A 12,334-nucleotide genomic window follows, 5' to 3' on the forward strand; every position below is an offset into this window, starting at 1 on the left:
ACTTAGCCAGGGATCTAATACTGGTGGAAAGGTCAGGGGATAATAGGAGAATGGTTTTAGAACTGGAAAGGATGTGAGAAGTCATCTAGTCCAAATCCCTTATTTTATAGCTGAGGAAATTAAGAGCCAAAGAACTGAATGATTTTCTTATGATCACGTGGGTAGGAATGGCAAAGTCAGGATTTGAACCTATGTCTCTGACTTCAAATCAAGCACTTCAAATCCATGTGCACAGCCCTGTAAGTGGGGAGTTTGAATTCTTAGTTTAAGGGGTATTTTGTAGCCAAATCAGAGATCTAGAGCTGGAAAGGGACCCTCTAAGTCACAGAATGTCAGTCAGAAGAAATCTCAGCCATATCTTCCGACCTTCCACTGGATGACTTCTAGAGATAGGGAGCCCACCCACTGCCCAAGCAGCCCACTCCACTATTGGACAACTCGAATTCAGACGGAGTTTTTCCTCAAATTAAGCCAAAATCTCCCTTTCCATAGCTCTAGGATCAGACCTCAGGGGCCAATGAAAACAAATCTAATCCCACTTCCTCAAGATAACCCTTCAAAAAGTTGGATCTGGCTATCATCTTATCTTCTCTAGGCTAGAAAGCTTCTGAACCAGGAAAGTTAAACAGTTACAGAAGTTATCTAGTCCTCCTCAAAACATACTCTTCCATCCAGTGACAAAGAGCTCCGGGATGGTCCAGGAACAAGACACTCTGTCTCTTGGCTCAGGGCATTTTCTCTGACTGTTCCCCAGATTTGGCACACCCTCCCTCCTCTGTCCAGACTCCTGACCTCCCTGGCTTCTGTTAAGTCACAACTAAAATTCCACCTCCTACAGGAAGCCTTCACCAATCCTTCTCTATTCCAGTGCTTTTTTTCTTTTAATTATCTCTGATTTATCCTATATCATACACATAATACATTACATACATTATATCCTAGTTATATATTGATGGTCTTATACAAATATATTTGTTTGCATGCTCTTTCTCCCTTTAGACTGTAAAGTCCTGCAGGATGGGGACTGTCTTTTGCCTCTTTTTGCATCCCCTTGGCTTAGCACAAAGCCTGACACATCATTGTCATTGTTGTTCAGTCGTTTCAGTCATGTCTGACTCTTTGTGACCCCATTTGGGGTTTTCTTGGCAGAGACTGAACTGATTTGTCATTTCCTTCTCCAGCTCGTTTTTACAGATGAGGATTACAAATAGTATTTCATTTGAGCCTCCCACCAACCCAAGGGGGTAGGTGCTATTATTATACCCATTTTCCAGAAGAGGCACCTAAAGCAAACAGAAGCTAAGTTAACAGCCCAAAGTCACACAGCTGAGGCTAGACTTCTCAACTACAAATCAGTGCTTTATCCACCTAGCTGCCCTCATGAGTCCCATCATTCCCATTTTCAGAATCCAATAACTGAAGACTAGCAGTATCAGTAACAGAGAAGGCCATTTCAATTCTTGGACTTAAAAATACTTGCATTGCAATGCTGATAAAATCACAGCCAGGCCCTCAACAATGGACTGGGTTAATACTCCTTGCCCTGAACTGCAAATTTAAGAAGCACTTAGGGAAAAAAAAACATTTTGGGGGGGATAAAAATGCTCTGAAATCCTGTTGCCTTCAGGGTCCACTCACTAACCTGGAATCTTGAAAAGTTTACCAGTCCTTTTTTTTTTTCCAGAGCTCAAACTTGCCCTTAAATTTTTTTAATCTTCCATTTATATTCTTAAGTTTCTACAGAATAGCAGGTTCAAAGAGAACTGAATCAATGTGTGACATTTATCTTTAGAGCAAATGGACATAATCTTCCCAACCCCATCAACTTTTAGAGGCACAGGCTGGCAGACTCAGAGAACTCATGATCACATTAAAGTAACCTTTCCTACCAGGGGCATGAAGCTCTTGGTGGAGGAGAAACCGGTGGCTGCAAAACTGCAAAGACTTCCAGCAAAATTAAACATACAATGAATGACCCAGCAAAATGAATCACGTTCCAGAGTCCAAATGGACTAAACATCATTTTCTTTTCTTTTTCCTGCTATGAGCCTCCATTGACCTCCAAATGGTAAAAAGGTCATGAAGCTGCTTCTGTCTAATGACCAGGCCCAAGGTCAGCTCATTCCCAGCATGTCCCACACTGGCTGCAACTCTTTTAGGATTCCTTTACATATTTTCTGAAATATTTAAATAAATACCTCGAAAATTCTAATCCTCATGTGTCACTGTATTGGTTCCTTGTTTCTTGGTTTTTTTGTTGCTTGTTTTTTAAGGGAGATGTGGAAGATAAACTGATTTCCCACAGTGGGCTGCCCATCCATATCTTGAACAATCTGGAAAGGCAGGGCCAAGTTTGTAAACAAGGAAACTTGGGGCCAAAAAAAGGTAGCATACCAGAGGGAAAGAATCCTAAACTTGGAGCCCAGACAGACCAGGGTTCAAATTTCACCCCTGACATTTAACGGTGCTTTAAATGAGTGCAGGTAGTTGCTTTAACTGTGGGCAAATCACCTGACCACTCAGTGCCTCAAGTCTCCTATGTAAATATGGAGATAATCAAATTGGTGCTAATTACCTCATGGGATTATGAGGATCAAGTGAAAGAAAATATATAAAGATCTTTGTAAACCTAAAATACTACCTATTATTATTACCATTCCCAGGGTTTCTGAGAAGCAATGGGAGGTTTATTATTACAATAATGATAGTAGCTAAATTTGTACAGTGCTTTAGGGTTTACAAAGTGTTCTAAAAATATAGTAACAATAGCTATCATTTATATAGTGCCTACTATGTGCTAGGCATTGTGCTAAGTGCTTCAATTATTATCTCATTCGGTCCTCATAAGGAGGGAGATCTCCATTTTACAGATAAGGAAACTAAGGCTAACAGGTTAAGTGATTTGCCCAGGGTCATATAGCAATATAAATGTTTGTGGCTGGTTTCAAACTCTGGTCTTGGAGCTAAGAAATTTTGCATTTAAATCCTGAATCTCATACATACTAGCTGTTGTGACTAAAGGCAAGTCACTCTGGGTGTTCCAAATGAGTTAAGATTCATGCTTTTATTAAGGAATTCTTGATGTACATCTCTGTTTTGAGATGTTTCCACATTTAGGATTCCCTATATGGATAACATCAGAAGCCTTCCAATTCCTTCTCCCCCACCAGAGCCCAAAGTCTGACTTAAAAAAAAAAATTGAGTTGAATCAGACCTATATCTGAGGCTTTCCCACAGATTCTATTTCATCTGAGGAGTCGATACCATGTTTGAACAAAATGAAGAAGGGGAGAATGAGAACAGACTCCCCTACCCTTCTCCTCTGATCTGCTTATGTTTACTGCCGCCCATGGCCAAAGGTGCTGGTGTTTCTATCGCTACCATTTCTGTATTATGAAGATGAGTAACTAAAAATTAAATGTGTTCTTGTCTGTGACTTGACCAGTTATGGGCCACCAAGTGGAGATAAAAGCAGGAGGGGAAGCTTTCACAGAAAACACCCTAAACACTCTTTCTTGTTATTCTGTGTAAATGATTGGAAACAGTCATCAGATAGTCTGAAATCACTAAACAAAATGAAGAAAGTTTCCATTCAGGCTATGTCTATACAGGCAAGGTAAAATCGAAAACTGAGGAATTTATTGTCAAGGGAAATAGGTCTCATCAAGTCGCCTGTGTGTTTCCCCTGCAGCAATCTTTCCTTCCAAGTTTTCTAATAAAGACTTCCCCTCAAGTCCCTCACGTGGGACCAGGCTAAAAAGTAACAGATGCAAAGCAAAGCAGGAGAAACATCCCCCCACATTCAGTGTTGAACGTCTCAGATTCAAATTCTGATGGCTTATTGCTACCTATTTATTAACCTCAGGGGTCATCTAACCTAAAGATACCTAAGTTTCCTCATTAGAAAAAAGGGAAGATAGGACAGAGATGAGTTTCAGAAGTTCCTTCCTTCTCTAAATCTTGGTTCTGTGATCTCACTAAGGCTACATTTTAATAACGTTGCCAATAGAGCACTTTAATAAAAATTTGGTTCAGGATAGGAGAGTTGGAAAAGTTAAACACGAATAAGGAAAGTCAGCTATTTGGGCGCTATGGAAATACAGCCTAAAAGCCTCCTTCTCTACATTTTTAACTGGAGAATTATTTTTTCTTGATCATATTTAATTAAATGTTTTTTATTAAGACTATAGCATTGAACATCAATACAACCAACTAAATTTGGTTAGTAAGTACATCCAATTTAATTCATTTCAAAGCATAAGAATATGATAATTTATCAGTCACCCCCTCTAAGAATTGGAGAACTCTTTTGATTTTATTTTTTTGGCCAGAAGAAAATAAAAGACTGAATTCAATTTTTAGAAACAGATTTTCTATGAATCGTTCATGTTAAAGTTTGCTCACATATCTGCTAGATTGCTGGCATGGCCAGTGTATATAGAAATGAAAAGGACACACCCTTTGGCTATAGCAATTTCTGGTGAGAGAGGGAGAGAAAGGGAGAGACAGACAGAGAGGAAAGAAAACAGACGTGCACTCAGAGAGCCTGCTTGTGACACCTCTTTGTCATCTTAAGGCAGAGTGATTCACTTAAGTGATGGAGTGAGAAATTGGTATTTAATAGTTTGTTCATTCTGAGGCAGCTCAGAGGTACAGTGGTGAGAGCACCAGGCCTGAAGTCAGGAGGACCTGGGTTCAAAAGCAGCTTTAGACACTTACTAGCTGTGTGACCCTGGGCAAGTCACTTAACCTCTGTTTGCCCCAATTTCTTCATCTGTAAAATGAGGACGATAATAACACCTACTTCCTAGGATTGTTGTGAGGATCAAATGAGAAAACAATTGTAAAGCACTTAGCACAGGGCCTGGCAAATTGTTGTTGTTCAGCCATTAGTCCTGTCCAACTCCTTGTGACCCCCATGGACCATACTACCGATGGGGTTTTCTTGGCAAAGATGCTGAAGTGATTTGTCATTTCCTTCTCCAGAGGGTTAAGGGACTTGCCCAGGGTCACACAGCTAGGGAGACCACATTGGAATTCAGGTCTTCCTGACCCCAGGTCCAGCACTCTATCCACTGGCCATCTAGCTTCCTCCTACTTGGGCTTTATAAACATTAGCTATTATTACTCCCTCTGAAGCATCTTAAGTCATTCAAAGCTTTTTTGCAAACCTTCAGCAAAGTGGAGTTTATTATGACCAAAAGGCAGCTTCCTTGTCTAAGTCTTGTCAAAATGAATTTTAATATAAATCCTGATCACTCAATGTATTCAGAAAATAGATAGAAGGGGGACATCCTGCCTCTGACAGTGACCATGGGCAAGACACTTAACTTCACCAGAGAATGCTTGCTATTCTTATGTTAGCTCTCTGAGCCCCAGACCTCAGAGACTGACTGTGAGGCCCATGGAGAATGCTTTGCAAAGTTTAAAGCAATCGATGCTATCAGCTATGAACAGGAGCAAAAGCAGCAGCCTCAGTGGTAAGCACTTTTGTGAATTGTACCTTTCTATTCTTAGCCCTTTTTTTTGGAGGGGTGATTGGGGTTAAGTGACTTGCCCAAGGTCACACGGCTAGTAAGTGTTAAGTGTGTGAAGCCGGATTTGAACTCAGGTCCTCCTGACTCCAGGGACAGTGCTCTATTCACTGGGCCACCTAGCCACCCCTTTTCTTAGTCTTTCTAACCATTTTTGGTCCAACCACTGGATTATTCAGAGGATAACTCCGGTATGTAAGACTGATTATCTATCTATCACATCTAGGTGAGGAAGATCCTAATCTGAATCCTGCCTCTGATACTAGCTATGTGAAGCTGAGCAAATCACTTAAATCTCTGTTTATCTCAGTTTCTTCATGTATAAACTGGGAATAATAATAGCAACCAACTTCCCAGGGTTTTTCTGAGGATCAAATGAGAGAAAATTTGTCAAGTGCTTTGCAAATTGTAAAGGACCATGTAAATGCTAAGTGTTATTTTTATCATCCAAATCTACCACTTTTTTTTATGACTTGCCTGAATTTTTGTATTTTCCCCCAATAAGATCATAGATTTAGAACTGGAAAGGCCCTAGAGGCCACTGAGTCCAATATCCCAGTTTCACAGATGATGGAAATCAGACCTGGTTGGTTAAGTAGTGATTTGACCACTGTCACAGAAGCAGCGCATAGAGGGCCAGGATTCACACTTCGGCCCTGTGACTCCAAGTTCAGGGCTCTTTCTACTGTGCCACCACCACCTGATTTTGTCAGAGAGCAGGCAAGAAAAGAAAAAGAAATGAAAACAACTCCGCTCATCTCTAATGTGGCTACCTGAGGATTCAATAAACACCATTCTGAACTTCTTCTAACTTAAGGACAAAAAAAAAGCCCAAAGTTTTATCTGTCTGTTTCTCTACTATCACCATTGGGATAGAGCTGTGCTGATTAATAGTTTTGAAAATGATCACAAGCCAGCATATAATCAGAGAGTAGTTTAGGTGGAAACTATAATAAGCATAATGAATATGGCAGCATTGGTTAAGAAGAATTAGTCACTATTTTGAATAATCACCATGAATGATTGCTCCAAATCCCCAAAAGAAGGCTAGCCACAGAAAAATGGGTCTTTTGCAATGAAGATACCTGTAAGTCCCACTTCCTTTTCCCAAGGGTTTGTTCTCCAGAAAGGCTATGTTGGATTGATCTAGGAAATCATTCATTCAAAGGAAAGCTTAGTCACTGGGGTGGCCATATCATCTCTCTCCTGGTTTTGTTTATAAATGGCATAAGTTGTATACTCAGGTTTCCATGGGAGTGTATATGGAACGTAAGTGATTTTTTTTTTTAGTAAAGAATATTCCTATTATATGGGCCACATCTTCATTGACATTACACATACAGTATTTGTTCAAAGTTGTTTGTTTGCCATAGTGCCCCTCCATACCCACCCACACTCCACCTCCCTATACACACACATACATACACACTCTCCCCATACACATTTTCCCTCTCCCCCTCTCCCTCTCCCTACCCAGAGGCACATTCACAATTTGGGTGTGTCACTGCTCCCAGTTTGAGACTAAGGAATGGAGCCAAGTGGTTCCCAAACTCAAGTAGGTTTCTCAGACTATTGGCCACTTAATAAATCCATGATGACAGAGATAGTGATGTTTCCATTGTAAGGGGCTCAAAACCCCAGACATGGTCACCTCTACCACCACCACCTACCCCAACCCTCCCAACCAAGGCTTCCCCAGAGAATAGGGGAGGATTCCAAAGATAACAAGGTAACAGATTTATTGTTGGAAGCTCCCTTTAAGTCACCAGGATGAACCCTCTCATTTTGAAAATGAGGGAACTGAGTTCTGAAGAAGTTCCAGGAATTGACCAGAATCCCAGCTAGCGTCAGAGGTAGGATTCAAAGCCAGGTTTTCCTGACTTCCACATTGGTACATCCCCCTATGAGAATGGGAGCAGGGCCTGTCTCATTTTCCTTTTTTACACTCCCTGTGGTATGTTCAGAAGGTTAACCTTACCATTAAGTTAAGTATCAAATTGGACTTCATTCTTTTATAAGATAACTACCATCCTTTATACCAGGAGATCTTTTTTTTGGTCATGGACCCCTTGGTAAAGCCTGTATCAAAGCTTCTGGCCAAAACAGTTCCAGATTGACTTTTTTTTTTTTGGACTAGGTAAAGAGACCATTCTCTGCCTCATTTCTTACTTAGCCTTAATCACCGAGTGGGCGTTGCCTCAATCAAACTGAAACCTTCAAAAGACCTTAACTTAAAAAGGCCTCAGTCTCCCACTGCATCTGGAGCTATCTTCAGTCATCCTGATCTATATCTAGCCACCAGACCCAGATGACTCTGGAGGAGAAAGTGAGGCTGGTGACTTTACACATTCCTGCCTCACTTAAATCCAATTCACTTGCAAGTCATGGCATCACCTTCCTGATGTCATGGTCCTCTTCAAGAACAAAGGACAAACACCAACACCAAGAACAATATACTCTCTGCACTTAGCAAAGCACTTTGCACACAGTGCTGAATACATGCTTATTTTCCCATTCATTCCTTAATTCATGTGGCCACTGTGCATGAGATTAAAGCTGCACCTCAATTTGGGCAGAGAAGGAGGAAAGGAATTCCAGAGGGGGCAGCCATCCACTACATCAGGCTACTTCTCAAAATAATATCCAGGACTAACTGCCACTAATGTTATCTGCCTGTCCTTTGGTGTACTCTGTGGCCCCTTGTAGAGTGTCCTACCACATTAGACTTTCACCTAAATGCACAACAAAGGCATCCATAAATACCAGACTCCCCAGAGCTGCATTGATCTGGCACCAGGGGTTTACCTGTCACTATCCATCTGGTCAACAAATTCCTCCTACTCAGAGGACCCAAGTTCCACATTAAGGGGAACAGCAAAGAGGCCCTTGGGTTCCCTGTTTTTATATAATGGCAGCCACAGAATAAGAGAAAGGCTAATTCTTTCATTAGGGCTATGACCAGCAGCTGATTCCTCCTTCACATGGGAGTGGCTGAAGGAAACTCAACTTCCCTGCCTCCCTGACTTTGTAACACACAAGAAGTTGCAGTAGGCAGTCTAAGCAAGCCCCATTTAGGGATTGCTCCTGAAGGTTTTTCTCTGAGTAACTGAGTAGTGTGTGAACTGTTGTTCCTTGTTAAGAGTCCAAGTCCAGCTGGCTTTTGATCCCAAAGTGCACTACTTCTAATTCATGCTTCTTTACCTGTACTCAATTTACCCAATCTACCTGGAAGTGGCCACCACCATCTTGACTTTTGTCTGGCCACTGGACTCCAATGACTCCAGAGAGAGTGAGGCTGATGACTTTGCAAAGTGCTGCCTCACTTAAATCCAATTCATGCACAAGTCAAGATGTCACCCTCACGATGTCATTGGTCCTCTGAGAACTCTGACCACCACCAACAACAACTTCCTTTTCCAATTTGGCAGAATATTCTTTAAAACAACTCATTTAAGTTCCATATATATATTCCTATGGAAACCTGAGTATACAATTCATGCCGTTTATAAACAGAACCCGAAGAGAGATGATATGGCCACCCTGAGGTCACAGCAGTAACTAAACTTTCCCTTGAATGAATGATTTCTTAGATCAATCCAACATAGCCTTTCCAGAGTTGTGAATTTTCGATATGAAACTCCTTTTAGGAAAGCCAGCTAGGGGAATGGAGGGCTAGCTTGGGAATCAGGAGGACCTGGATTCAAGCCCTACCTGCCACGTACTAGCTTATGTGATTATGGACAAATTACCACTTCCTAATGTCCCAGGTGCCTCTCTATGAGTATAAATTACAGGAATTACAGAGGACAACCATCAACATTGATAGAAGGAGTTTTTACACTGGAATATTCTGTCCTCCAATTGATAAATCACAAGTCTGGAAAGAGAAAGACAGAGACAGAGAGATGGAGAGAAACAGAGACCCAGAGAGACAGAGAGAGACAAAGACAAAAAGAGACATACAAATACAGAGAGTATTTATTAACTAATGATGGAAAATATCTAAAAATCAGTTTCCTTTTTCTTAAGGAATTATGTAGGAATCAAGTGAAATAGGTTCCCATTCTGCAATGTAACAAAAAGTAGAAACATAATAGTATATACTGTGGCAAATTAGGCCAGAGCAAGCAGCTGATTATACAAAAGTCCATTTGTGATGAAGGCAGCAGGATGCAGAGTTCTCCCTTGTCCAATATTTCAAAAGCACTGGTTTTCACATGTTCAGTGATGCCATGCGCTCCCTGACAGTAATCCTTTGATCTTCCCCCATTAAATATATTTTGTATGGACCTAGCCTGAACTTGGTGAGGGAAAAAAAATTTCATTTGTTTGAAGGGGAGGAGGGTTGTATTATAGAGCTCAGAGATATTTCATTACCGATCAAACATGAAGGCTTTGTTTGACATAACTCACTGAAAGCCACCATACTGTTTATTTAAAGTGTTTTGTTTTCCTTTTATTTTATTTTTTGCCCCTACCCCAGCCTGGAAGGGAAACAATAAAATGAACAGACCCTTAGGAAAAGTGACAAGCAAACCCAGATGTCTTGAGTAGGATGACTAAAATCAAAGATCCCTTACCTGGATTGGCGGGTTTTGAAACCCTTCCCTTGGGTACAGGGAGCAACAATAACTCCAAGGACTGGGGTGGGGTTCCTTTTTCTTGTTTTTTCTCCAAAGGCTGAGGCGGCGAAGGATCTTCAGGCACCAGTGAAGACTTCTCGGCCAGAAGACTCCCAGCAGCTCTTGCAGCAACCTCTTTCAGAAGAGCTGCTGAGGAGGTCATAGAAGCCAGAGAGAGAAAAGAGCTGGCAGGGGGAGGGTGCTCCTGCCCAGGAGTCAAGCTTCTCTCACTCACTTTCTTGGATAAAGCTGCCAAAGTGGAACTGGCGGACTGGGAGCTAAACGGTGAGGGGAAGGATTCAAACCGCATTGTCTCCTCAGTCCGAGTGAGAGATTTGTCCTGGAGTACAGCATTGGCTGCTGCTTTTAACTTGAGGATGGCGGAATCAGGAGACAAGCTGCAGGTGTTGGTAGAGTTTGGCAACCATTTGCCTTGATTCCATATAAAGCGGTTACCAGCAATGTATTGGTCATTCTGTTCTTGTTTCTCAGCCAGCTTCCTGGCAAGAACACTTAGCTGTTGGGCATGATGAGATGGTGGAGAAAAGGAGAGATTTGAGCCAAGGTTGACTGGAGACTCCACCCGGCCATTGGAGGTGATTGTGGCATCTAGCTTGAAGGAACCAGCCTCCAACAGCCTCCTCAGATTGCTGCTCAGGGGCTTATTTGAACCAGGGGGGTCATCGTCACACAAAGAAGACACACCAGGAGAAAGGTGACCTTGACACTGTAATGGGTCTCGTAGGGCCTCACTTTCCAGAGCTATCAGCTCCAAGGTGTTGCTACTGGGGGTCGCACTTCCCAAGGAAGTGTCTGGGGAAGTCGATTGCTCTTGAATTCTGTCCTCAAGAGACAGTTTATAATTCTCCTGGACTTCTCCATAGGATGCTTCTGACGGGGTCTCTGAAGAGTTTCCAAACCAATGTTCTTCCTCACTAAGTTCTCCTTCTGCGTCTTCCTGTCTACTACCATCTGGAGGAATGAAGAATACCAAGTTTACTTCTAATGAGCAATACATGTCTAAAGACATTTAAAATGAATTGTTAATAAACATCACAGACTTCCATTCCACCCAAGAGCCAACTATGACATGGGAAATCACTTTAATTAGGTGGTTGAAATCTTAGCAAGATGGTTGTAATATGAATAAGTCCAATGTAACATATTTATTGGGTACCTACTAATGTCAGACACTGTTCTAGGTGTTAGGTGATTGGAATGGCACAAAAATCTACTGACTATCCTCTGGCTCTATTCATAAGCTGTTTGACTCTACAAACCAAGGCTCCCTTCTCTGGTCACCACTTCCCCATATGTGCTGTTTTCTCCCATTAGAATATAAACTCTTTGAGGGAAGACTTTTGTATTTTCAGTGCCTAGAATAGTTTGTCACATGGTAGATAGACCCTTAATTAATAAAAGCTCTTTCTTCCTTCTTTCCTTCCTTTCTATTTTCCTTCCCTTCCTCCCTCCCTTTTTCTTTTCCTTCTTCCCTCCCTCCCTCCCTTTGTTCCTTCTTTCCTTTAATAACCATGAAATTATCTCTACCTCTTATGGAACTTACATTTTTCTGGGAAGATGCAACACATAAACCAAATAATTTCAAGTGGGAAAGAATACTAAGAAAGAAGTGGGGTTGGGGAGAGGGGAGGAAGCATATCAGGAAAGGATTCACATAGAATGTAGCACCTAAGTTGAACCTTAAGTGGAACCAGGGATTCTATGAGGTGGAGCAAATGAAGCCATGCATTCCAGGAATGGGAGATAGCCTCTGTAAAGATGCATATCAAGTTCAGGGGAGAGCTAGTAAGCTAGTTTAGCTGGAATATATAATGCCTAAAAGAGAGAAATAGGAAATAATCATCACATCACATGCATTTATTCCAAAGAGGTCAAAGCCAGAAAAATCCTTTATACACCAAAATATTATCTGCAAATTTTGTGATAGCCAGAAGCTAAGGGCTGAAGAAATGGTGGTATATGAATGTAGTTGATATTATTGTACTATGAGAAATTATGGATGTGTAGAATTCAGAAAAACTTGGGAAGGGTTGTATGAATTGATGCAGAGTAAAGAAGGAACAATCATGATGTTACAGATAATGACTAGAATAGTGTGAATGAAAACAATAGTGAAATGCAGTTGAACCAAGATTAAATGCAATGACCATTATCGAC

At 41.4% G+C, this 12,334-nt stretch overlaps 1 protein-coding gene across 1 annotated transcript in view; it reads right to left on the reverse strand.

Annotated features, from left to right (window-relative positions):
* The window catches only part of ZNF827 (zinc finger protein 827), a 276,108-nt gene that overhangs the window by 233,821 nt on the left and 29,953 nt on the right, over positions 1 to 12,334 (reverse strand). The window contains exon 2 of the mRNA XM_069105468.1: positions 10,115 to 11,128. Coding sequence (XP_068961569.1) covers positions 10,115 to 11,128 — 1,014 coding nt within the window. The remainder of the gene's footprint in view (positions 1 to 10,114; positions 11,129 to 12,334) is intronic.

Source organism: Petaurus breviceps, unplaced genomic scaffold (genome assembly GCF_028583685.1).
Source record: "Petaurus breviceps papuanus isolate PSGF00001 unplaced genomic scaffold, PetGlider_PUasm1.0 76, whole genome shotgun sequence".
Classification (NCBI taxonomy): Eukaryota; Metazoa; Chordata; class Mammalia; order Diprotodontia; family Petauridae; genus Petaurus; species Petaurus breviceps.